Source organism: Emydura macquarii, unplaced genomic scaffold, assembly GCF_026122565.2.
Source record: "Emydura macquarii macquarii isolate MOO-44397 ecotype Brisbane River unplaced genomic scaffold, CSIRO-AGI_Emac_v2 contig_1790, whole genome shotgun sequence".
Lineage (NCBI taxonomy): Eukaryota > Metazoa > Chordata > Testudines > Chelidae > Emydura > Emydura macquarii.
Genome location: NW_027131927.1, coordinates 18,573,929 through 18,599,139, shown reverse-complemented (window position 1 = coordinate 18,599,139; position 25,211 = coordinate 18,573,929). Strand labels below are relative to the sequence as shown.

Sequence of the window (25,211 nt, the reverse complement as noted above, 5' to 3'; positions counted from 1 at the left end):
GTCGATCACTTTTCCATGAGGGAATTACATGGGAGAATTCCCTAGAGAGTAAGTTAAGACCATTCATTGAAGTTCGTTACTGAACAGTGCAAGTTGTTTTCTTACTGCTGTGCCCCAGCCTTGGATAATACATTGAGTGAGACTGAACTGGCTGAGCATGATGTTGCATGTAAACACTGCAAAACCCACAGTGCTCCCTGGTGTCCTGCAGATTGTACTTGTGGGAGTGCAGCATTTTGTAACTGATAGCTCTGTAAATGTCACCCTCTTATTAAGGCTATCAATACAAATTGTCTGTCTGAATGCTCCGAAGATGAGTCAGTAGAATAGTCAGCTACTTGTCCATTGGGAGCCAAGAGCCTTATTCTCAACTGAACACTCATTCAAATAACAAGTGGCATTTAAGGATGTGACTGGTTTGTCAACCTCACTGATGAAGGCTTTAGTTGAATAGTTTTGGGATCCAACTCAGCATGACACGGGCATTAAAGTGGCCCTAATTTGGTTTCCCACACCTTGCCCAGCTAAGATAAATAATGGAAGGTCATAAGTCTCTTAGGGGATGTCTACACAGCAAACAGCAACCCATTGCAGAGCCCAGGTCTACAAACTTTGGCTTGCACTACAGCTCTAAAAATAGCTGTCTAGCTGTTTGGGCTTGGGCTTTGAAGCCCACCCCCATCCCTAGGCTTCAGAGCCTGAGTCCCAGCCATAGCCCAGATGTCCACACAGCTTCTTTTTGTGCCAGAGCGTCCCATGAGACTGAGTCCGTAGACCTGGACTCTGAGACATGCTGCCGCAGGCTGCTGGTTGTTGTGCAGAAGTACCCTTAATGCTTTTGTTGAATCTGCAGACAGACAGAAATTAGACTAATTGTATCTGTTCATGTTGTCAAAACTAGCCATGCAGCCAAAAGGGCTAGAAACTTCATGGAGCAGCAACAAAATGAAATAGTGGATTTTGGAAATTGCAGCCGAATCTGTCATAAGTCCTGAACTTCACAAAGACTTTTTTCTTTGTAGAATATCATAGATCTTCTTTTCTTGTGGATGTATGACTTGAGGTTGCCTGCAGAGACTATTGTGGTAGCTGGATTCTTCCTGGGTGGAAGGCAGATGGAAATAATTGAGGGAAGACAGATGGAACCTTTTATCCCCATGGAGTGCTATATAGCCAGAAGTATTTATCTGTTACCAGTTGCAGGTCTGCTGTCTGAAATGCAGCTTGTGATTGAATGGAGGAAAAAGGAGGCTTACTTTTATAAAACTGATTGCAGGGACCAAGATTTTCAAAAACAAGAGCTTAAAGTTAGGGTCCTAAATAAGGGGACTGATCTTTAAAAAGCACTGAAGTACCTAGCATCTCCCATTAAAATGGGAGCTGCTATCCAGCAATTTTGAAAAAGATGTTTAGGCTCTTTTTTAAAAAATCTTGGCCACGATAGTTTATATATGGTTACTGTTTTCCTTCATTGCAAAAGGTGTAATATTATTAAACATTTCAGATGTGTCTCCACCAGAATGTGTAATAAGCATACCCCCAAAATAAACAAGTAGCACACTGTTTTTAGGGGTAAATACATTTAAGGGCTAAACATACATTTTTAATAGTTGGCTCATAACTAGCAGAACAGAAATCATCATAGGCCTGTGGATTCTATTATAACATTTACATGCAACTGTCTATTTTGTCTGTGCCCCACATTTCCTTTATAACATTTAAAAAGCAATTAACAATGAGGAGGCTTCATTATAAAACTGTATACACCTACTCACCGGTGGGTATTTTGTAACTAGAACTGCATGAAGTTTGTGCTGTTAGTAAGCTGCTGCCAGACTGCTAACTGACTGTTTAAATGCTTTACAGCTGTGGACTTCTTCAACCAGATCAATATGCTTTATGGAACTATTACAGACTTCTGTACAGAAGAGAGCTGCCCAGTGATGTCAGCTGGCCCAAAGTAAGAATACTTGTTACACATCATTGAAAGTGTGAAACTTCTGAGATCAATCTCTATTTGTGATAATGATTAGTTCCTCTTATATTAAAGGCTACTTACAAAGATGGAGAAAATGTTGTGCCCTATTTTGTTGCTTTATGATATAAAAAGAAGGCCTGACACTATGCAAGGGGGGTGAGATTCTCCTATCCCGCCCCCCTGTAACCTTAGAAATATCCTGAATGTCCAATTTGGTCTTCCCCAGTGAGTTCTCTAACAAAAAAGTCTCTGAAAGACAGACTGGTAGCCATTTAACCTCCTAAATGAAGGGTTAGGGATACTGAAAACTTTTATTTCATTTGTTTTAGTTCACTAGATGTTAAAAAAATAATCAAACATAGTCTGAATAAAAATCCCTCCCCCTCTCAATTGCTGAAGTTTGACTTACTTGATACTTATCATCTTGTACTTCAGCTAGTTCTGCAGCTGTCCAGTGTCTTCCAGAGTGGAAAATACCTGAAATTCTCATGTAAAATAAACAGGGAAACCAGCCTTCAGTATACTGTAAAGTGCTTGATATTACACACAAATACTTTATAAAAAGTGTGTGTGCGCATTGTCCCCCTCTCTCTGCTTTTACTTACATATGCAACATAAACATTAATTTGTAATATGTAATTAAGTGATATTGTGAAACTATTCATCTGCAATACTGTTTATCTGGTTAGAAGAGAGCATGCTGCCTTTACTTGGAGGGTTTTAGTGGTCAAGATTTAGAAGAGTGCTTGTCTATACACACGACCAGTCTATACCAGTATAAAAGTGCCTTATACTGGCAGAGTTTATTCCCCTTTCCATACAAAATTAAGGCCTAGTCTAGACTACAAGGAAACGTTGACATAAGCTACTTTGCGTCCATTTAGTTGCACATGTCTCCACTTAAATTTGTTTCCCGGTGATGTAAGTGCCCTGTTACAGCGAAGCAGTAACACCACCTCCCCTAGAAGTGTTGAGTCATTGATGCACTGAGGCTGACACAACATGAGTGCAAGCACTGTGTTACCCGTGTCGACCCTAACAATCCTCCACCAGCTGTCCCACAATGCCTGACACTGACTGCTCTGGTCACAGTTGTGAATGCCACTGCCCAGGGGTCACTGAGACTGGAAGGCCTCGCCTCCCCTTTAAAGCTTTGTACGTTTTTGAAATGCCTTTTCCTGATTGTCCAGCTTGGTGAGCACGCCTAGCAGCTCTCCATTGTTGTGTGCAACTGCCGAGTTGACCATGCCGGCTACACTCTGCAGACACGTTCTGGCCTGGAGTAGACAGGATATATTGACTCTCTTGACCCTGTGGGGAGAAGAAGCTGTGCAAGCAAGCACAGCTACTGAAAAGCTGTAGAAATGTGGGCATATATGAGCAGATTGCTCAGGAGATGCGAGAGAAGTGTTACGACAGGGATCAGCAGCAGTACTGTGTGAAAGCGAAGGAGCTGTGGCAGACGTATGAGAAGACCAGGGAGGCCAACAGTCAATCTGGTGCCAAGCCGCAGGCCTGCCACTTTTACATAGAACTGCATGCCATTCTTGGTGGAGATCCGACTACTACCCTGCAGACCACTGGGGATATCTCTGAGGAGCTTAACTCACAGGCCCCTGTTGTGAACAGCAAGGAAAAGGAGGAAGAGGAAAAGAAGAAAGAGTAGGAGGATGCGGGAACATCTAACCAGGGAGTCCAGTTATGCTACGAGACAGGACCTGTTAGAGGCTGCACTACAGTCCAGTTAGTCCCAGCAGTTGTGCATGGATAAGCCTGATGCAGGGGAAGGAGTCTCGGGTAAGTGTGTAAATGTATTTCCCATTACTATGATGTGGTAGTAGCGCCCCCAGCCTAACAGGATACGGCTATTGACTTTTCATTAATTTACTAATGCTAGAAGAGATAGCAGTACAACAACAAGAGGTAGAGTTATCTGCTTTCATTCCCCTGTAGAATTAGGCAAGGGGGGCACATAGAGCAGTTTGTTTATGTACACCAGGATGTTCCCTGAATCTTCCAGGTATCTCGACAAAACTTCCATGGACGTACTCTGCAATCCTCTCCTGAAGGTTTCTAAGGATGGCAGCCTTGTTTCTTCCTCTGCGATAGGACTTTTCCATACCAGGCAACAATAACTTTGGTAGGCATCATTGCAGCACACAGGCTAGCGGTACACGTGCCTGGGTGGCTTTGGGACGCCAGGAGTGGCTATGCTCTCTATGCCTTTGTTACCCTCAGGAATGAGAGATCTGCTAAAATCACCACCACCTGCGGGAAAACGGTGCCAGTATTCAGTGCCATTGCCCTATACCCTTAGTTTCATGCAACTGAGCAGTTTCCTTCTCATTTCCTTTCTCCCAGGTGGGCTGTACTCACCATGGCTGGTGCTGTGAGAGGTGCCATATACAAACACTCTGAAGCAGAAGTGCCAATCAGCATGTCTTGTATAAAACTCTAGGAGAGAGAGGGAAGGGAGAGGAGTTCTGAACCTTAACTTTCGCCTGCCGTTGTCACAATGGTACCTCTAAGTGTTTTGTTTATCAATAGCTGCTGCCATTGCAGCCTTGAGCCTCCACGCCCGTGGAATGCCTGACCCAGATAAGAAGGCGAAAGAAGACGACTTGGGATGACATGTTCAGTGAGATCCTGCAAGCCAGTGCTGCATCAGACTGTGAACAGAGGGCCTGGAGGGTGAACACTGGACAAAGAGCGGCTCAGGAGTCCCAGATGGAAAAGGAGAGGGCAAAGCACCAGGACAATATGGGGCTTCTCTGGCAACAAACACAAATGTTGCGGAGGCTTGTGAACCTACAAGTTCAACAATCATGGGCTCACCTCCCGTTGCAGTTGATACAGAATTCCGTTATATCACTTCCCTACACCCCCACATTCCACATGGCATCAGCAGCCATATCCCTACCCTTACCACTCCTCCCTGGGGGTACGTTAGGGTGAACCACAGCTTCACATTCACTGACATGTGAAAGCCACGGCTGGTGTATGTGTAGCTAAAATGGACATGAATGTTTTTTCCTTTTCTCAAGTTCTGTTCCATAAGTGTATTAATGTTTGTTAATTTTATTTGGACAGACCTTTTTTTGCAATGTTTGCCTTAATTGATACAATTCTACTGTTTGGAAAATAATTAATCTTTTCGTTCCCAGCATGTGCTGCAGAATGCCTAATGGTAGTGAAAGCACCCACGTGTTGTGCTATGTGACACAACTCTCAGGATCAGAGACAAACAATGTAATAATCAAACATGTACGGCAAACACTACAAAATAAATACATGCATTGACAATGTTATATTCATAAATGTATACTAAACACCCCACAATTCCTAACAAGCCCCAAAATAGCAGGACCAGGTAGAGCACAGTACATCACAACACATTACTGTGGCTCATTGTACGTGTTTTTTCAAAGCCTCCCCAAGTCATATAGCTCCACATTGAGCTCTTCTAATAACCTTGCATCTGGCTGTTCAAACTCAGCAGACAGTCGCTCCGCTTCTGCCCTTCACCCTGGTGGCAACTTTTCTCCCTTTGCTTCACAGATCTTATGCAGGAAACATCAGGCAGTTATAATGCTCGTAATGTTTTTCTGAGATCCAATCTTATGAGTAAACAATGCCAGCATCCCTTCATTCTGCCAAAAGTACATTTAACTGTCATTCTGCAACTGCTGAGCTGAATCCTCCTTTGGTGCTATCGAGGTGGCCAGTGTATGGCTTCATGAGCCAGGACAGCAAAGTCCCCCAGATCACTGTTGGCATTTCAGTGTTGCCTGTGGTAATCCATTGGCCAGGAAAGAAGGTCCCTGCTTGTAGCTTTCTGAACAGTCCTGTGTTCTTAAAGATAGGAGTGTCATGCACCTTTCCTGACCCGCCCATTTTGATGCCAGTGAGGCATCCTCAGTGACCCACCAACGCTTGCATAACCATAGAAAAATAGCCCTTTCTGTAGCTGTACACGCTGGTAAGGTGGTTTGGAGCCAAAATAGGTATGTGTGCGCCGTCTGTCGCTCCACTGCACACTGGGACACCAAGGATCACCACACTGAGTGGCAACAGAAGCATGTAAAGCAGAGGAACAGCAAATTCATATTTAATTAAGTTATGATTTTAGGCCAAAATTTACTTGTCTTAAAATATAGTTTCTCCTGTTCATACCCATGTTCTTTCCACAACCCAAACAAAACAAGCTACACCTGCTTTCCATCATCAGTCCTCATTACTGTATTTGCCACATCAATTACAATGTAACCATCAGCAGTATAAGCACATTGAAAAGTCATTGGTCTGTATAAAATATATTGTTAAAGTAATACCTTTACTAGGTACTAGGAAGAAGGGGAAATTGAGTTATTGCTTTATTTCCCCTTTTTCTCCTTCTTGGTTTTCATGTCTGCCAATAGGTTTACATAGAAAAAAAAACATGAAGACCAAAATTTTCAAATCTGGATGTCTAGAGTTAGGCTTCTTAGTCTAAATTTAGGTAGCTACATAAAAGTGGCAATGCTGAGTGAGCACTTGCAAGATCCCTTTGACTTCAGTAAGATTTGTGGGTGCTCAGCACTTCTGTATTTAGGCACCTAAACAAAAGAGGCCTGAGTTTTAGAAGTGGAGAGTATCCACAAATCCCAATTTTGGCCTAAAATCTTAACTTAATTAAATATGAATTTACTGTTTCTTTGCCTTACATGTCTGCTGTGAGAACAGTTATATATCCTCATTTGAATCTGCCTCTTTAAATAGCTCATCTCTCTCAGCAGTGTGCCAACCCACTTATCTTTTTCTGACCTCTTCCTTTGCTCCAGTGTCCTTGGCAAATGCGTGAGCCAAAGTATTTTAAACTGTGTCCAAATTAATATCTCTTCACTGGTATATAAAGATGTCAGTTTCTATGTACGTACTAATACCCATAAAGATCTTAATCCTAGCTACGTAGCATGCTTTGCTTAGCTAAGGTGATAATTTTGTTCTACATCTTCTCAAGGGTGCTTCTATATACAGAGAGAGAATTTTGTGGAGGAGGAGTTGGTCTTTTTATCTTTAATGCGTAGGCATATTTTCATATTTAGGTAGGATCATTAGCATATGTGAATAGAAAGATTAATTAATTGTTTTATCTCAATCCTGGTAAATCTTACCAATGTTATTTGATGCTGTTTGAACCTACAGTTAGTCACTGTAAATGCTATACTTCCTACTCTACCCACTAAATATCATTTTGTCCCTATTATAACATGATCTGTGAGCTGGAATTGGAAGTTTTCTTTCTTTTTTTCTTTTTTTTTTTTTCCCAAACAAGCCCAGTCCAGCTATAAGGTTGAATTTTAGTCAATGGCATGGTGTTTGTTTTATTACTAGAGATGCGGGCACTTGCTCACACATTTGAATCAATGTGTGGGTCTTGTTTTAAACTACCATCTTCCATAACTACCTTAATGCTGCCACTCTGTATTTTAGGAACCATCTACAGAAGTTTCAGTCCCAGAATATTGTTTTCATTAATATAGTTCATCATTCAGAAAACACTGATTTTATCAGCTGCATGCCCCTTAGAAGTTCCAAATGTAATACTGCACCCAACAAGTCAGAAATGTGGGGATTGCTAGAGTATTTAAAGATTATCTCTGCACATTTCCACTTATAGTATGTGTTGTGCCAGAGAGTATATCTTTACTGTTTCTTATAAGTCATACCACTTCATACTGAGAGCGTGTCAGGTCACACAAGTCAAGCAGGGTCAATACATGCACAAAAGACCTCGAAGGAACATGGCGGTGCTTCAGGAAATGGTGAGAGTTACTATGTGACAGTATCCTGTAATATCCTGAATGAACTTCATTGAATTAAGTTAAACCTTTCTGAATTAAGGTTAATTAATACCTTTGGGGTACATTATATTAGAAATGCAAATGTTTATGTACTATTGTGAGATTATATGGAACTGCTTTAGAGGGAAGACAAGACTAATGCAATCTCTGGAAGGTCTGAGAAAGTTCAAAGAACTTTTTGGGACAATACCTATGAAGTGGATTTCCTAGGAAGTAGCTGGGGAAGGCAAGTGACCCACTTTGAACCTTTTGAAGCTATGCCTGGGAGAAAAACCCATTGTGTACTTATCTACTCCTGGAAACACCAGATAAAAGGCTCATTGTATAAAGGATGAACATGTCATGATTGTGCTTGTTCTGAGCTGAAGCTGTGATGACCCGGTAACTACTGGGACTCCCCTAGGGTTGGGGGATGATGAAGGACTGTTCCTGCCAGAATCCATGTTGGGATTGGGCGGTTCCTTATAAACTCATTAACATGCAGGTAGTCTCTTTTATTGTTTTCAATATATTTTCTCTGTAAAGCTAGAACATAAGGGAATAGCGATATTGGGTCATACTGGGTTCCTATATCCCAGTATCCCATCTTCCGACAGTGACCCATGCCAGATGCTTCAGAGTGAGTTAACAGAATAGGGCAATTTATTGAGTGATCATCCCATCATCCACTTCCAGTTTCTGGCAGTCAGAGGCCAGGGACACCCAAAGCTTGGGGTTGCATCTCTGACCATCTTGACTAAGAACCATTGATGGACCTGTCCTCCATGAACTTATTTAATTCTTTTTTGAACCTAGTTATAGTTTTGGCCTGCACAACATCCCATGGCAATGAGTTCCACAGGCAAACAGTGTTTTGTATGAAACAGTACTTCCTTTTGTTTGTTTTAAACCAGCTGCCTATTAATTTCATTGGGTGATCCTTGGTTCTTGTGTTATGTGAAGGAGTAAATGACACTTCCTTATTCATTTTCTCCACAACATTCATGATTTTATAGACCTCTATCATATCCCCTCCTAGTTGTCTGTTTTCCAAACTGAAAAGTCAGTCTTTTTAATCTCTCCTTCTATGGAAGCTGTTCTATACCTTTAATCATTTTTGTGGTCCTTCTCTGTATCTTTTCCAATTATAATATATATTTTTGAGATAGGGTGACCAGAACGGCTCGCAGTATTCAAGATGTGGGCTTACTATGGATTTATACAATGCCATTATATTTACTGTCTTATTATCTATCCCTATCCTAACGGTTTCTATCATCCTGTTTGCTGTTTTGATTGCTGCTGTACGTTGAGTGGATGATTTCAAAGAACTATCTACAGTGACTCCAAGATCTCTTTCTTGAGTGGTAACAGCTAATTTAGATCCCCTCATTTTGCCTGAATAGTTGGGATTATGTTTTTCAATGTTCATTTTTTTTTTTTTTTTTTTTGCATTACTTTGCTTTTACCAGTCTGTGAGGTAACTTACATCTGTAGTAATTCTGTTATCAGTCTCTAAAAAGAAAGCAGACAGGTGTCCTTGGGCATCCTGTCTGTGCTGAAAAATACACAATGAAGCCAGGGAACTGTGCTGTCTGAGACTACCCCAGTCATAAGAGAGGAAGACGACCCAAAAAGGCAGTAGCTGGAAGTCGAGAGTAGGTGTCCTTGCTGACCCACTGAGGGAAAATACAGGTGCAGTTGCTCTGAACTATGACACAGTAGAAGGCACTCTTCACTCTGAATAAATAAATTGAATAAATTGGCTCTATAGCAGGAGTTTTTGTAGGTGTACAGTATTTCAGAAGAGACTTAAAACAGAGCTGCTTATGTCTGATTGTAGTCACTAAAGTTCTCATGGTGGCTTTCACAAGAGTAGGGTGGTTAACCCTATTCTTAGCCAAGTTCTGCTTCTGGTAAATAACAGCCTGCCTGTTAATTTCAATGATATGGTATTCTTTACTATAGTTGTAATGTGTGATATTAAATAATTGAGTTATTTCATCCCAGAAGTGGCTGCACTGAAATGGTGGTATATGGGATCCTTGAGTATCAGTTGTATATAAACTTATAAAGTGACTTGAACCTTTTGATTTGATAAATCAGGAGAAATATATAAATAAATTTGTTAGTCTTGTTTACTGCCCAAACTATCTGTTCTAAAAATTATTGTGAAAAGGTTCTCCTAGTTTCTTATTTAACTGACAAAATACTGTAAAGTATTTAAAACAGGCACTGCCTTATTAAGTTTTATCCAAAATTTTGCTCTTGTATAAAACATATGTATTTTAAACATATTTTACAAAGATGTATGACAAATAAAAATGTTCTCGTAATTTTAATTCTGGAGGAAACATTATAAAACAAACATTCCCCTGCTGTTTGCAACTCAAACATCACAGCATTCTGCTATTGTATTAAGAATAGAAAATGAAAGTGATGAGGCTATTTTCAGTCCAAGCTGAAAAAAATGAAGAGTAAACTTAAACTGTTAAAAGTTAATAAGATTTCCTTACATTCTTTCAGTTGTAAGCATTTAAGATCAGATTTGTAGGATAGGCAACAATATTTCCTCTGAAAACACGTGATTTTAAACTGGCATTATCCTTCTTTTGTATTTAGATGAATACTGGTGCTTGCCTGTAATGTAGCTCATTTGTTCCTCTGGGAGGATTAGCACTGAAACACTCAGCAGTCCTTTTCATTCCTGGGTTGACAGTATGTTCACTCGCTTGATAGTGGGGAAGGACTTGATGTGAGTGTCTCAGGCCATGTCTACACTAGCACTTATGTCAGCAAAACGTTTGTCGCTCAAGGGTGTGAAAAATTCACACACCTGAGCGACATATGTTTTGGCAGCATAAGCACTTGTGTGCACAGCCCTATGTCAGCGGGAGATGTTCTCCCACTGACATAGCTACTGCCACTTGTTGAGCTGGTTTTATTATGTCGACAGGAGAACGCTCTCCCATTGGCATAACTTGGCTACACGAGCGGTCTAACAGCAGCACAGCTATACTGGTACAGCTGTGCTGCTGTAAGCTTGTAAGTGTAGACATAGCTTCAGTCTTTCTCCAGCAGTGCCTTCTGCCTTGCTGACTGAGCAAGCCTGACTGACTTAGAGCAGGGAGTGAAAATTAGGCTGGTCCCAGATTCAGGAGATTGCTATATACAGTTCTGGACTCATGATGACAAAGAACTGCTTTCTCCTGAAGGACTGGTAAAAAGTCTTAAGAGCCACACTCCTATAGCCTAAACGTGCTGAAAACAAATACTATATTCTACTTGAAAGGTGAGATCCCCAGACTTTCAATGTTCTAAAGCATTCTTTTCTAGCTACCTGGTCCTAAAATCATCTTTTTCATGGTCTCCTTTATGCATGGTACACCTTCCCCAGACTAGTCAATAAAACCACTACCTGATCCTCTTGAATCCTTAAAGACTCACTTCTTCCTTGCTGCAAAAATAGGATTTATAAGAGGGAAAAATGTTTATGCTGTCTTCTATTATATGTATAATTAATACAACTGAAGTTAAAACATTAACCCTAATATGCAAGAACAATATAATACCCCCACACAACAATAGAGCACGATTTTTTGTACTTTTTTCCTCTTGAGTAGTTAATAATACCTACCAAATCTGAATTTGCCAGACTCAGAAAAGTCATTCTTCCAGAAAACATTTGGACAACAAATTCTCTAATCTACCTGGGAATTCAAATCTCAAACAACCTAGAAGATCTCTATGATTTAACTGTCAAACCACTACTTCAGCAAATGAAAGATCTTGAGTGTGAGGAGAGGGGGAAGTATGTAATTGCTTGGTTGGACAGAATAGCCACAGTCAAAATAAACATTTTGCTAAGGATATCTTTCTTATTTCAAAATTTTTCTATCATCAACCCAAATAAACCCCTGGCAAGAATACAGAGGATGTTGTTAGAATTTATATGGAAAAGACCAAGAGTGAATGCAGATACTTTGTACAGACCCATTAAACAAAGTGGAGTAGCTGTTGTAAATATTTTATACTATTAAGTCTGCCAGCTCAAAGCAGTAATACATTGGGGTCACACTAACCCAGGCAAACACTGGGTATTTATTGAACAAGAAAATTGTGGCAGTGTAAACGCTGGTGTAGGCTACCTTGGATTAATAAAAATAATCCGCCTTCCGGAAATGTATACACATCCTTTAGCAAAGGATGAGTTTGGGGTAGAACTAGAGATAAGATAAATTTGTTTCCCTTGCCACTGACCTCCATTGTCAATAATCCAGATTTTAACCCAAATCATGAACCAGAGAGGTTTAAAGATTGAGGGGGCCATGGAATACATACTGACTTTTCTAACAGATTTAGAAATCAAAACTCACTTTAACTGGCCCACTCTCCTATCGTACCAGTGTTTGGTTTTTAAGTTAGGCATTGTGTTTCTCAACTTTCTAAAAATGTTTTTTTAAACGAAGAAAGCTGCCTTTAATAGAACCAATAGCATCTTGTCAATTAGGAAAAAAATTAATAACTTGTTTATATCCATCTTTGCAAACAACTTTCCTAACAAAAAAAATGTCCAATGGGAAAAGGACCTGGATAGACAAATACCCAGAGGAATGGAGTTTAAGCTGGAAAAGAGGACCAGCAACTTCAATTTGTAGCACAATAAAAGAAAACTTATTTAAAATACTGTTTAAATAGTACCTCACACCAGATTAAAAAGAAATATAGAATGAATGGGGATAAATATTGGAGAAATTGTTGTGAAAGAGGAGATATTATGCATATGGTGGACATATCCAGTCATTAGAGAGTATTGGAATATAATCCATAACCAAATATCACAAATTGTTGGATATTTATTACCAAAGGATCCTGGGGCTTCCTAGCAGAAAGAGTCACACAAGAGGAAAGGAAGCTACTGATAATAGTCTTTCATTGGAAAATGAAAAATAATCCAACCATAGAGGAATAGTTTAAAAAAAAAGAAAAATGGAGGTGATTGTTATGGAAAAACTAACACATCAATTCCATACCCAGCAAAATAGAGGACAAATAGATGCTTAAGTATTTGTTATTTTTTTAATTCAATATTCAAAGTACAGTGCCAGCACACCTGTTCATTTTTTTAATATTAAATTGTATAGATATGCCTGGTCTATTGTGTTTTTATATATAAATATAAATAAATATTTATTTTATAAATAAATCTTGTGTGATGTTACCATATTACAGAGTGAGCATCGTTACAACATCTGTGTTTCTAGTGATTTCATTTAATTAAGTGAAATCTCTCATATATAGGGATATATATATATATATAGGGAGGGAGGGAGGGGTGGCTATATTCCTGTATAATGTCTTTTTAAACAAAAGCTCACTGTTGTAATGATAGTTAAGTTTTTGATATTTACATGGCAAAGATTTGTGAACTTGTTAATACTTTGTAAATAAACAGTAAGGTAGCACCTAGCTCTTAAGTAGATCTTAATATGGTTTATAAAGGAGGTAAGTATCATTATCACCATTTTACAGATGGGAAAACTGAGGCAGAAAGGGGAAATGACTAGCAGAAGGTCACTTGTAGGCAAATAGCAGAGCTGGGAACAGAGCGAGGCCACACTCTAATAACATATATCTTTTTAAAAGAACCATATAGCATGAAAATTTTCTTCTGTTGGCTAAAATACACTTTTTTCAAATTAAGTAATTCCGTTCGACTCATGTACCAAAAGGCTGTGTTTGGGAATAAGGAGAATTTCTAGTTTTCTAATATTAATCTTTGTTTTTAATACATTAATACATTGTTGTAACAATTTTATCAGGTTTTTAAAAATATATTTTATATGAATGGTATCTCCAATGAGGCATAAATTTAGTATTACTAGATAGAAATGCATAAACACATAGAACCATATTGATTCTAAGAATATTAAAGCAGTTCCATACACACTTTGGTCAAATGTGCTTGAGTTCCCCACAGTGATGATTCTTTTTTTCCACTATTTCCATTCATATAAATAAAAACCAAGCCCTTTATTCACATACTGACCACAGTGGTGGCCTTGGCAGGAGGGGCAGAGACACTTTTGTTCCACAAAAATAGAACTAAAGGTAAGTCCAGCACTGTTTGGTATGTGTTTAAAGGACTTAATTTTTATTTATATGACTAGGATTTGTGTAACTTTTCAGTATTTCCCTGTAATGATTCACTGTATTAAAAATGTTACTTGAGCCTAAATAATAAATGAAGTTGCTATCTTTTTGAGGGAGAATTCAATATAAGGGTTAGAGACCTAATCCTACTAAATCCTAGTAATCCCACTGCAAGTTGTTATGGAAAACACTTAGTGAGCAGAGGTTGCAGGACTGGGCCTTAAGTGTGAATGGTCCTTGTGATGTGAAGGAAGATATATGCAAGGTATTAAAAACACAAGAAGGGCCAGCGAAAATATGATCATAATTGGGTGACATGGGTTCATGGGCACAGAACAGGTACAAAATCTCTGAAAGCATTATGAAAATCAAGTTCAATTCTTAAACAGAAATAAAAACCCCTCCAAGAAACTGGGAATGAACAATGGGATGGATCACTTTATGGTTACCTGTTCTGTTCATTCTCTCTGAAGCACTTGGCATTGGCCACTGTCGGAAGACAGGACACTGGGCTAGATGGACCATTGGTCTGATCCACTATGGCCATTCTTATGTTTAAAGGCTTTTATGTGAATGACTCAGTTGTGTGTTTAAGTGATGTCTTCCCTTTTTGTTCCAACCCAGATACGAATATCACTGGGCAGATGGGACAAACATAAAGAAACCAATCAAATGCTCAGCACCAAAGTACATTGATTACCTGATGACTTGGGTCCAGGATCAGCTGGATGATGAGACACTATTTCCATCCAAAATAGGTAAAAATGAACAGTGAAATTGGGATCCTGTTGTACAGGAATATTAAGATCTCTTAGTGTTGAAAAGCTTGTGTGGGTTTGTTTCTGAACTTACAGGAAGGAATAAATATTTATTGTACCCTAAAGAGAACTCAGCAATAAATAGAAATAGTGAGCTATAGAATAGTAAGTTGTTCCTTAAATGATTATTGACTGGTTTAGCATAGTTAAAGAACAATTTATCAGTACACTGAAAGATACTTTCACCTGGTTAAGCAGGTACAATTTATGTGCCAGGCTATCAGACATGATACATAATTGAGCAATCCTTAATAAAAACTTGTTAAAATTCAGGATGTAGAAAAAGGGTGTTTCTATTTAATAAGCAACTGTATTTTCATTGATTCTTCAGCTTTCTCCTTTTGAAAAGTGGGGTGTTTCTCCTGGAGAAATAGGAGAGAAAGAAGGGAAAGTAATTCCTACCTCTGTACCCTATCCTAAGTATCTTTTTGCAGAATATAGTATTTCCTCAACTACCAAAATAAGTTTCTGTGCAGAAAAGAAGCATAGCCCCAAAAAGGCATTTCCCCTACTGGATCAGAATTGCACCCTTGCTCATGAATACAGAACTTATTGCTTACAAGTAACTATGGAAGTCTTTTATGTTTTGAGGAAGCTTCTTTAAATGTATGGCCCTATTCAGCAAACATTTAATGACTGTCCATTTTAAAAAATGGACCATCTGTCAAGAACAAATGGCTTTTGCTTTTACTTATTCATGGTTTTAGCCTGGAACAATGAACCTCTAATAGGTTTTTTTGTCTTTTGTTCTGTAAGTCATCCTTCTTCCCAGCTATCCCTGCTCAGTAGGTGGCAACGTAGATTTGTTACCTGTTACCAATAGGGCATTTGTTTTAGTGCTTCAATTCAGAGCTGTTGGGCACGAGTGGGGGAAAGGGAACCTGCTTTACTATTAACAGTAATGTTAATAGTAATGTTATAGTAATAATAATAGTCAGTAATGTTAATAGTGTTTTTAATTATTTAATGTTTATCTTACTGTAGTGCACAGCAGGCTCGGATCTCCATTTGCTTGGCCCTGTTCAAGTATATGTGAAGATAACCAAGTGAACACCTTCTGCCAATGTGATGCAGTAGCTTAAGAGCGCAAATGCAATCCTTAGATGTATAAGCAAGGAAATATTGAGTAGGAGTAAGGAGCCTTTATTACCCCAGTATAACGGATTACTAACATACTCCGTCCAGTTCTGGTGTCTGCCATGTAAAAAGTATGTTGACAAACTGGAAAGTGTTCAGAAAAGAGCTCCAAGAATGATTTGAAGTCTGACTTACAGTGAGACACAAAAGAAGCTCTGTCTATTTAGTTTATTCAAGAGAAGGTTGAGTGGTAACTTGATCATGGTCAATATTAGCTTCATGGGGAGAAGATTTCTGATTGTAGAGGACTCTTTAATCTAGCAGACTAAGGCATAACAAGATCCAGTGGTTGGAAGCTGAAGCTAGACAAATTCAAACTAGAAATAAGATGCAATTGTTTTTTACAGCAAGGGTAATTAACCATTAGAACAACTTACCAACAGACATGGGATTCTCCATCACTTGAAGTCTTCAAAGCAAGAAGGGGATGTCTTTCTGCAACATATGCTCTAGCTCACCTAGAAATTATGGGCTTGATGTAGGAATCACTGGGTGAAATCTATGGGCTGTGTTATATAGGAGGTCAGACTAAACAATCATCATAGTCCCTCTGGCTTCAAAATCTATGAAGACACCGTCTTTGCCTCAAAGAGCTTACCATACATTTGTTTAATTTTAGGTGTTCCTTTCCCAAAGAACTTCATGTCAGTGGCAAAGACCATTCTAAAGCGTCTCTTTAGAGTTTATGCTCACATTTACCACCAGCACTTTGATCCAGTGATACAGCTGCAAGAAGAGGCACATCTTAACACATCCTTCAAGCACTTTATTTTTTTTGTTCAGGTAAATTAGCCCAAGAATACTATGGTAATGGTTGCCTTCTATTCTGAAGACAGATATATTAAAATGTTGATATATAAAAATACCGTTCTTTTGAGTTTTATAGCAGTTGTTATAGAAGCAGGTGTTTTTTCATAGTTTGGTAGTTCCAAGCCCAAGATACTACCTTACTGGTATTCTAATGTATAATTATTGCTGTAAGTATTGACAGAGTGCAACAGTAAATTATGGCATGTTTCCATAAGACAGAAAATTAGTAAAGAAAACCTTAATTCACAGCCAGTAGAAGAAGAAAACTGAAATCAAGCTGCAGAGATTGCATTTACTGGATGCTGCTGTTTTTCCATCAAGGAAGGGCCCTTTAGAAGTTACAAAAGGGGGAAAACTGTTTGAGCTGTGTTGTTGGATGGCCTTAATGCAGAACAGGATCGGGGAAGGGAGTTTACTCGGTGTGAAGTTAAATCTTTTTTTTTAATATGGATCTACTAGGCACACTAATTCATTTCACAGCCTTCTGATGATGGTAATGATGATGTTTAGTTATTAGTGACCTAGACTGGATTTGAATCAGCTACCTAGAAGTAACATGTTTATACATTGGCTGTGTTCTACCTTACCAAGAAGTTGAAAATGGCTAATAGGTAAGCCTGGGCTTTAAGATTGTAAACTGCAGAGTAACTTTAAATGTAAAACTGGTACTAACGCTACATTGCCTGTGCAAGTAAAGTGTTTTTTCCCCCCTTCTACAGGAATTCAACCTTATTGATAGAAGAGAACTGGCTCCACTTCAAGAACTGATTGAAAAACTCACCTCTAAGGACAGATAAAAGGAAGTGGATCTGTGGAAATCACTTTTCTTTAAACAAGAGTGTGGTATTTCTGGGATTTTTTGTTTGTTTGTTTTGTTCTGTTTTGAAAACAAAACCAAACCTTATTCTGTTCTTACAGGCAGCCAAGATCCATTCTTTGTGCTTTTATTAGGGGAAATCTTTGTCTTTTAGTGACATACAGTAAATGGCTTTTTTCCCCCTTTTTTTCTCATTGTGGATTTTTAGTAGATTTTGAGTGTTTATAAAGGAAATATGCTTGTTGGGTGATTTGACACTGCTGGTGAATGGGTTCTGTATTGTATCAATCGTAGCCCATTCTCATGAAGTCCCTAAAAGACTTACATTCTCTAAGTGCCTTGGCAGACTCACTTCTGAGGTGCAAAGCACACACAATACTAAACATTGCTGGAAACAGAAAATATAACCTATTACCCAGGACACTTATTGATGCTTGGTTTAGAATATATATGCTTAAAGTAAAAAAGCCATAACTTACTTAAATCAGTGATCTCCAGGTTTTAATACAAAGTATCACAATTTTTAAAAGAGATTAATATAAGCTTTTCAAAACTAGGTATTTCTTTAAAAAAAACAAAAAAAACACCTCCAAAAAAGTAAAAATTATAGTGATGGTGGCACTTCAGATCATGTCCTAGTCACCAGACCTAAATGATAAAGATTTAAAAACTGTGGACAACCCAGGATACCAGAGGGCTGGTTCTCCATTCCTTGTTACTTATATTTATTTTGTTAATATAAATATCAATTCAGGTCAGCCTAAAGTGCTATAAGGTAAAACAGAAGTTACCTAGCATTTGTCAAATGAGCCAACCATTTTGCAAAAGTATCTTCAGTGAGAAGGCAAGGTATATTTAGTCATCATCAAAAATGACAAGTAGTATTAAGAAAAATCTTGTTTAAAAGCCACTAGTTTGATGCCATTTAAAATTTAACAGTAAAAAGCTAACTCAAGATTAGAGCCCAGATTTTCAAGCTTTTTCGTAATGAGAACATCTCTTTGTAGAAAGATTGTTTTGTGCACCACTTTGCATTGGCAATCACACGGTCCACAGCCCCTCTCATTCATAATAGCATGAGGTCCCTTTGCCAACTACAGCACTTGTTTACATGGGGAAAGTTATATTAAGTAATATTTGTGTATTTTAGCAGTCTTTAGTGTGGCAAGTGCTTTTGTTCTTTTTGAGAAAACAATCACGGTCTCCTTTTTCTTTTTATTTCATTGCTTCCTCCGTCTCTGGTCCTGTTTCTCTCATACTGGAAACTAGGAGAGCCAGTACCATATGACAAGACAGCTTTCCCTTGACCACCACTAAGTAGTCCACAGGCTACTATTTGGACATCTCTCTGTGCTATAGCGATGTGAAATGGGGGTTCCCGTCTCAGAAATTCATATGGAACTTGTCTTTGTTTTCAATCTGTGTATCTTTGTATCTGTCAAATTTTAGTTTCAAATACATTTGTAATGTGCCATCCTCATAGTATCATTAGTATCTATGTGCCAAATCCCAAATATAAAAATGAAAAAGTTGCTAGTTCACCTGCTCTTACATTAAAACTTAGCAGAACCACAGTTTTTACATGACTCTGAGAGCTGAAGATGAAAAGCGCTCTCTCTCTGTATTACACACTAGAATGGCTCTTGAACCTCTTTTTAGTTTGTGACAAAACAATAGAAGTGTTTCAGGATATTCTGAAACCATGCAAACATTTCACATACCTCTGCTTGACATGTGTTTTACTTTGACCGTTAGGAGTTTATAATTATGCATGGAAAAACACAATTACACATGCAAATAGCCTGTAAAACTTGTAACTGGCCATTTATGCATGCAGGTACTTAATTTGCATATGTAACTTTGGTATTTGCATATACAAATTACATACACACTTAATTTTGGAAGTCAGGCCTACATTCTTGAAATGGGAAACACTATTACTTCACTATTAGTTCTTTGCAAAATTGTCTGAAGCTTGAAAAGGACCTTTTCCTTAAACAAATGTTATCCTTCCACTGGGCAAAAGGTTTCTAGTGCAGCAGAAGCTGATATTAGTTGACTTTTTGTTTGCTTCGTTGATTACTGATATCATAACCTTATTTGTTACTGGAAATGAGCATAGCTCTGTGAATCCAGCTATGGACTAGCAAACTGTTTTCATACATTCTGTTCATTGCTTCTCCTTTATAGAAGAATCTAGTTTTAGATAGCTGTTACAAAATAGTAAGGGAATCTCAGATAAGCTGTGCTCACATATCTTAACACTGATTAAATTAATATGGCAATGAAAAATTATTAGCAACAGAAAAGTTAGATATATAATTTAACATTCAGACATTGTTCCTTCAGCTTCATCAAATGTTCCTTTAAGATATACAAATCCCTTGTGTGTATCTCGGCTGATCTATGTCTTGGATTTATAGTTCAAATTAAAGCCCAGGGTTTTATCGGCCTTAAAGAAGAGTTGCGAAGAGGTGGGGGGAGCAGTTGGGTTTATGCCTTTCTTTAGTACTTTGTGATGTATGTTCCCAAAAAATGGGGGGTGAAGAGGAGAAGAAGCTGCCATTCTTTTGCTCTTTTCTAGTAGAAATATCAGGTCTGGTCTTCCTGTTTTTTCTGGAAGCCACCTTGAAAAACTGGACTGGGAGCTTTCTGAGCCCATAGTTGAAGCCCATAGTTTGAATCTTTCAGGCAGAGATTTTTTCATCCAAGTATTTGAACAAAAATGAAGTTGAAAAACTCAGACTGAAAACCCAACTCCTCTCAATTGCTGAGATTCCAGTCTCTTCCTTATGTGAAAAAAACAAACAGACCCTCTTACCTGCTTTTGGGAAGAAGATCTTTGAGATCTTCCTACATCAGAAAGAAGTAAAAAGGGTATGAACACCATTTGTTTTCCTTTGATAGTCACTTATAGCTGGAATATTCACACCTAACATTTTACTAACTCACTGTTCCTAGAGTTCATAGGCTCTGAGCCAGCACTACTAGGAAGAGCCCAGCAATGTGTAACTTATTTCAGGATCCTCTGTGGCCAGTAGAAGGTTCCACAGGAAGGGCAGCTTATGTGTGCTTCAGACAGCAGTGTGTGCACTTAGCTGGCTATATGGCTGAATGCACTCCCTAGTGTCAGAGCATGCCCACACAGAGGCTGTGGTGTATTGGCTTGTGCAAGAGCCGGTCCCCCCAGTCTCTCATTCAAGAGTTGGAGAAAGAGGTTCCTTATGCCCCTCCCTCCTAGTACACTGTGCTGTGCACATAAAAGGGGCTGGTCTTGGTCTCCTATGTTAAGTAAGATCGTAAGGAACCTCAGTACTTATCTAAGCTCAGCTGCACAAGTCAGTGCGTGTACTGGTCTTAATACTTATTTCCTGGCATTTGTGGGCTCCTTGGGACCGTTCATGTGTGTGGCTTGGGGCTGACAGCTGATCCAGATACTAAATCAAGTTTCAGAACTCTAGCTCTAATTAACTGTAGATCTGTTATGGTCCGTGGGCCTTTTGAGTTCATGGATAATTATCTCAGCAGACTAAATGGCTCTGAAGTCTTTTTGTTTTGAGTTATAGGGTCACATAAAGGCATCCTTCTGACAGAGGGCAAAGTCATCCCCATAAACTTAAAGTGAACAAACTGTTTTAAGGCACTTCAGATATGAAAACTAAATTTTTTAATTGCTCTTGGGTCTCTGGCCTTTTATGCTTTGTTTCAGTCTAAAGAATGTTTTATAGCTGAAAATTGTAAAGGAAATACTGACAGGCTTTTAATCATATGGAGGCATAAATGATGCTGCTTTTAATAGCTAATGACATCTGCATCATTAATTTTAATTTCCACTGAAAACTGCTTTGCTGAGTTTACTGTAAGCAGTATTGGTTTACAATCTGCTGTGGGTGTTCAGTGTGCAGATTATACTTCTGGCAAGAGGAAAAATATTTTGACCCTGGGTAGTACTAATCATCTTGCACCTCTAGATGGCACTAAGCTTTGGTCTGGTCTACACTACAAAGTTAGATCGACAAAAGGCAGCTTACATTGACTTCATTGTGCATGTGTTTTCACTTAAATTTGGCTCCCGATAAAATAAGTGCCCTGTTACGCCAACTTACTACCACCACCTCCTCAAGTGACTTAGAGCCAAGATCAATGTGATTAGGTCAATGCAGTGCAAGTGTAGACGCTGCGTTACTTATGTCGACCATTACTGTCCTCCAGCAGCTGTCCCACAGTGACCACTCTGGTCACCATGTGAACTCTACTGCTCAGCTGTCAGAGAGACCAGAAGCACCCCCCTCCCTTTTAAAGCTTGCAAATTTTTGAAATTCCTTTTCCTGGCTTGGCGAGCACACCTAGCAGCTCTCCATTGTTCAGTGCAACTGCCCAGCTGATAATGCTGGCTACAAGTTCCAGATGTGCTCCTGCCTGTACATAGGAGATATTGGATCTCCTGGGCCTTCGGGGAGAAGAGGCTATGCAGACACAGCTCAGAACAAGCCATAGTGGACATCTACGAGGAGATTGCTCAGGGGATGCAGAAGAAGAGGTATGACAGGAATCAGCAGCAGTGTCATGTGAAAGCCAAGGAGCTGCAGTAGGCATACCAGGAGGCCAAAAATCATTCCGGTGCCAAGCCGCAGACCTGCTGCATTTACAAATTACTGGATCTTATACTTGGTGGTGACACCATCACCACTCCTAAAAGCACTGTGGACACCTCTGAGGAGCCACGTTACAGACCTCTGCAATGAACAGTGAGGAGGAGGTGGTGGATGAGGAAGAGAAGGAGAAATAGGGGTGACAGGCGACAGGGATCTAGCTGCACAATGAGCCAGCACCTGTTTTGGACTCCAGTGAAGTCCAGCCAATCCCGCCAGTTGAGCACAGGAAAGCTGATGCAGGGGAAGGAACTTCAGGTAAGTGTGTAGTTTAATTTTCAGTAACAGGGATACCCCCCCAAAAGTAGCAGGACACATCTTTTGAGTTATTACTAATTTACTTGTGCTAGAAGAGGTAGCGGTACAACCAAGAAAGGTACAGTTGCTGTCTGTTTTTCACTCCCCTCTAGAGTTAGGCAGGGCGCCATGCAGAGTAGTTTGTTTATTTGCACAGGGATGTATCTTGAATCCTTCGGGGAGATCTCCGTGAAACTTCATGGAAAAATCTGCAATCTTCTGCCAAAGGTCTCTAGGGATGGCAGCCTTATTTCTTCTGCCATGGTAGGACGCTTTCCCACACCACTCAACGATAACTTCAGCAGGCTCCACAGACGAGCAGCATACAGGCCTGGCTGGCTTCCGGATGCCAGCAGCAGCTGTGCTCTCTCTTCCTCTGTTACCCTTAGAAGTGAGATATCAACTAAAATCACCACCGCCTGTGGAAAATGGTGCCAATATTCAGTGCCATTGCCCTATACTACTAGAATTATGCAGTGGAGCAATTCCCTCCTCATTTCCGCAACCCCCGTCAGACTGTACTCACCATGGCTGGTGTTGTGGTTAGCACAGTGCACAAGCAATCCCAAGCAGAAGTGAAAATATAGAGCTTAAAACTTTTGGGGAGCAAAGGGAGTGAATTCAGCATCTTCAGTTTCACTTTCCGTAGTGAATACGTGGCAATGCCTCTGTGTTTTATCTGCATCTGCTGCCATTGTGGCCTTCAGGGGCTCCCCTTTGACACCTGTGGAATACCTGAGCCAGAAGAGGAGAAAAAAAGAGGACTCAGGATGACATGCTCCATGAGATCCTGAAAGCCTGCATCGGACAATGAGCACAGGCACTGGAGGATGAACATTGTGGACAGCCAGGAAAAGAATAGAGTGGAGAGCAGAAAGGTGCGGGAAAAGAAAAGGGAGATACACCAGGACATAATGAGGCTTCTCAGGCAGCAAACAGAGATGCTGACGACTCTGCTGCACCTGCAGGCTCTACTCTACAATCCTGGGCTCTACTCCTAGCACTCAACCCTGGGCGACATTAAAGACAATCACAGCTTCACATACACTGACCTGTGAAAGCCTGGTTTGTGTGTGTGTGTCTGAAATGAACATGAATGTTCTTACCCCTTTAGAAGTTCTGTTCTTTTAATTTATTAAGTTTTAAATGTACTTGGTTTTGAATTGCCTGGATTTTTGGGTTTTTGTACAGATTTTGTTACAGAATAAAATTATTTTATTTGGAATATAATTCATCTGTTCTTTAACAATGTATGCTGGCTGTTGCTCAGCTGTTCTGAAAGCGACCAATGATCTGTTATTGCATAGTATCACACAACTCATAAGATCATTCACAAACAAAACTTAATAGGTACATGAACAATGTTATATTCCTACGTATATTGCACAATTCCTTCCAGGCTGCAAAAGAGTAGGGCAAGGTAGAGCATACTACAGTAGAACCTCAAAGATATGAACGTCTCAAGAATGGAGGCTGTTTGTAACTCTGAACAAAACATTATGGCACAGTACCTGCAGTCAGTGTCTTCCAGCTGAGGCTGGGAGAAATCTCTGCAAAGGTGGCACCTGGCAGCACTGTCTGGTTTGTAAGCAGCTCCCTGCCCTATTCCTGTTTCTTGCCTTTGGGCTGAACTGGAGAGCTGAACTGCCTGCACCTTTGGCACTACAAGCCCCAGCCCTCAGCCGCCTCTCCTCAGGGCTCGCCCTGCTTAACTACACTGTTTGCTGGTTGCCATGCTCCAGAAGCAGCATGTGGCAGGGAGTTGGTGCCATCCTGCTGCCAGCTTCCTTCCCTCCCCTGCCCCTTGCACTCCCAGAGGTGCTGGTAGGACCCAGGAGTGCAGTCTTGGGCAGCATAGGTGCACAGGCCGTGGCCTTTTAAAACTCCTCCAGAGTGCAACATGCAGGCAGCAGCTTGGACTCTGGCTCTTACTCCAGCTCCAGGCCAGTCTTTGGCTGCAGCATGAGCTCCCAGTCTAGTCAGCCACTTGCTGTGGTAGCTTCTTTCCTGGCTCAGGCTCGGACTGAACTTGCAAGCTTGTCCCCCTCCTTACAGGGTTGGTGGTGAAAACAGCTTCCCCCTCCAAGTGAGGTGGGGTTGGAGGGGGTGAAACAGCACCCTTGACTTACAGGAAACAACACAGACCCCAGACTGTTTTTGCTCTGCATGCCGACCTTTAAGATGCAAATAGGTACAGTGTAGTATTTGCTTTCTATTTTTTTTCCCCCTCCGCTGTTGCCTGATTGCTTGCTTCCGGTTCCACATGGTGTTCAGTTGACTGGTCAGTTCGTAACTCTGGTGTTTGTATCTTTGCTGTTCTACTCTCTTACAACACATACTACGCTGGCTCACTATTAATGTGGTCTTTGAAATGCCCCCCCTGAGCCATATAGCTCCAAACTGAGTTATTCTAATAGCCCATATATCTGGCTGCTCAAATTCAGCAGACAGCTGCTTCACCTGCCCCTTGCCAGAAATTTTTCTCCCTTTGCTTCACAGATATTATGCAGGACACAGGAGGCAGCTATAACCATTGGGATATTTCTCTCACTGAAGTCCAATCTTGTGAGTAAACAACACCGGCGACCCTTCAAATGACTAAAGGGCACATTTAACTGTCATTCTGTACCCGCTGAGCTGGTAGTTAAAGCGTTCCTTGGTGCTGTCAAGGTGGCTGGTGTACAGCTTCGTGAGCCCGGGGAGCAAAGGGTAGGCTGGGTTGCCCAG

The 25,211-nt window shown here is 40.1% G+C and overlaps 1 protein-coding gene across 1 annotated transcript in view; it reads left to right on the top strand.

The window, feature by feature from the left end:
- The window catches only part of MOB1B (MOB kinase activator 1B), a 63,346-nt gene extending 45,575 nt beyond the window's left edge, over nt 1-17,771 (top strand). Inside the window, exons 3-6 of the mRNA XM_067557017.1 lie at nt 1,867-1,960; nt 14,578-14,711; nt 16,528-16,691; nt 17,438-17,771. Coding sequence (XP_067413118.1) covers nt 1,867-1,960; nt 14,578-14,711; nt 16,528-16,691; nt 17,438-17,515 — 470 coding nt within the window. The 3' untranslated portion in view covers nt 17,516-17,771. The remainder of the gene's footprint in view (nt 1-1,866; nt 1,961-14,577; nt 14,712-16,527; nt 16,692-17,437) is intronic.
- The last annotated feature ends 7,440 nt before the right edge of the window (nt 17,772-25,211 follow it).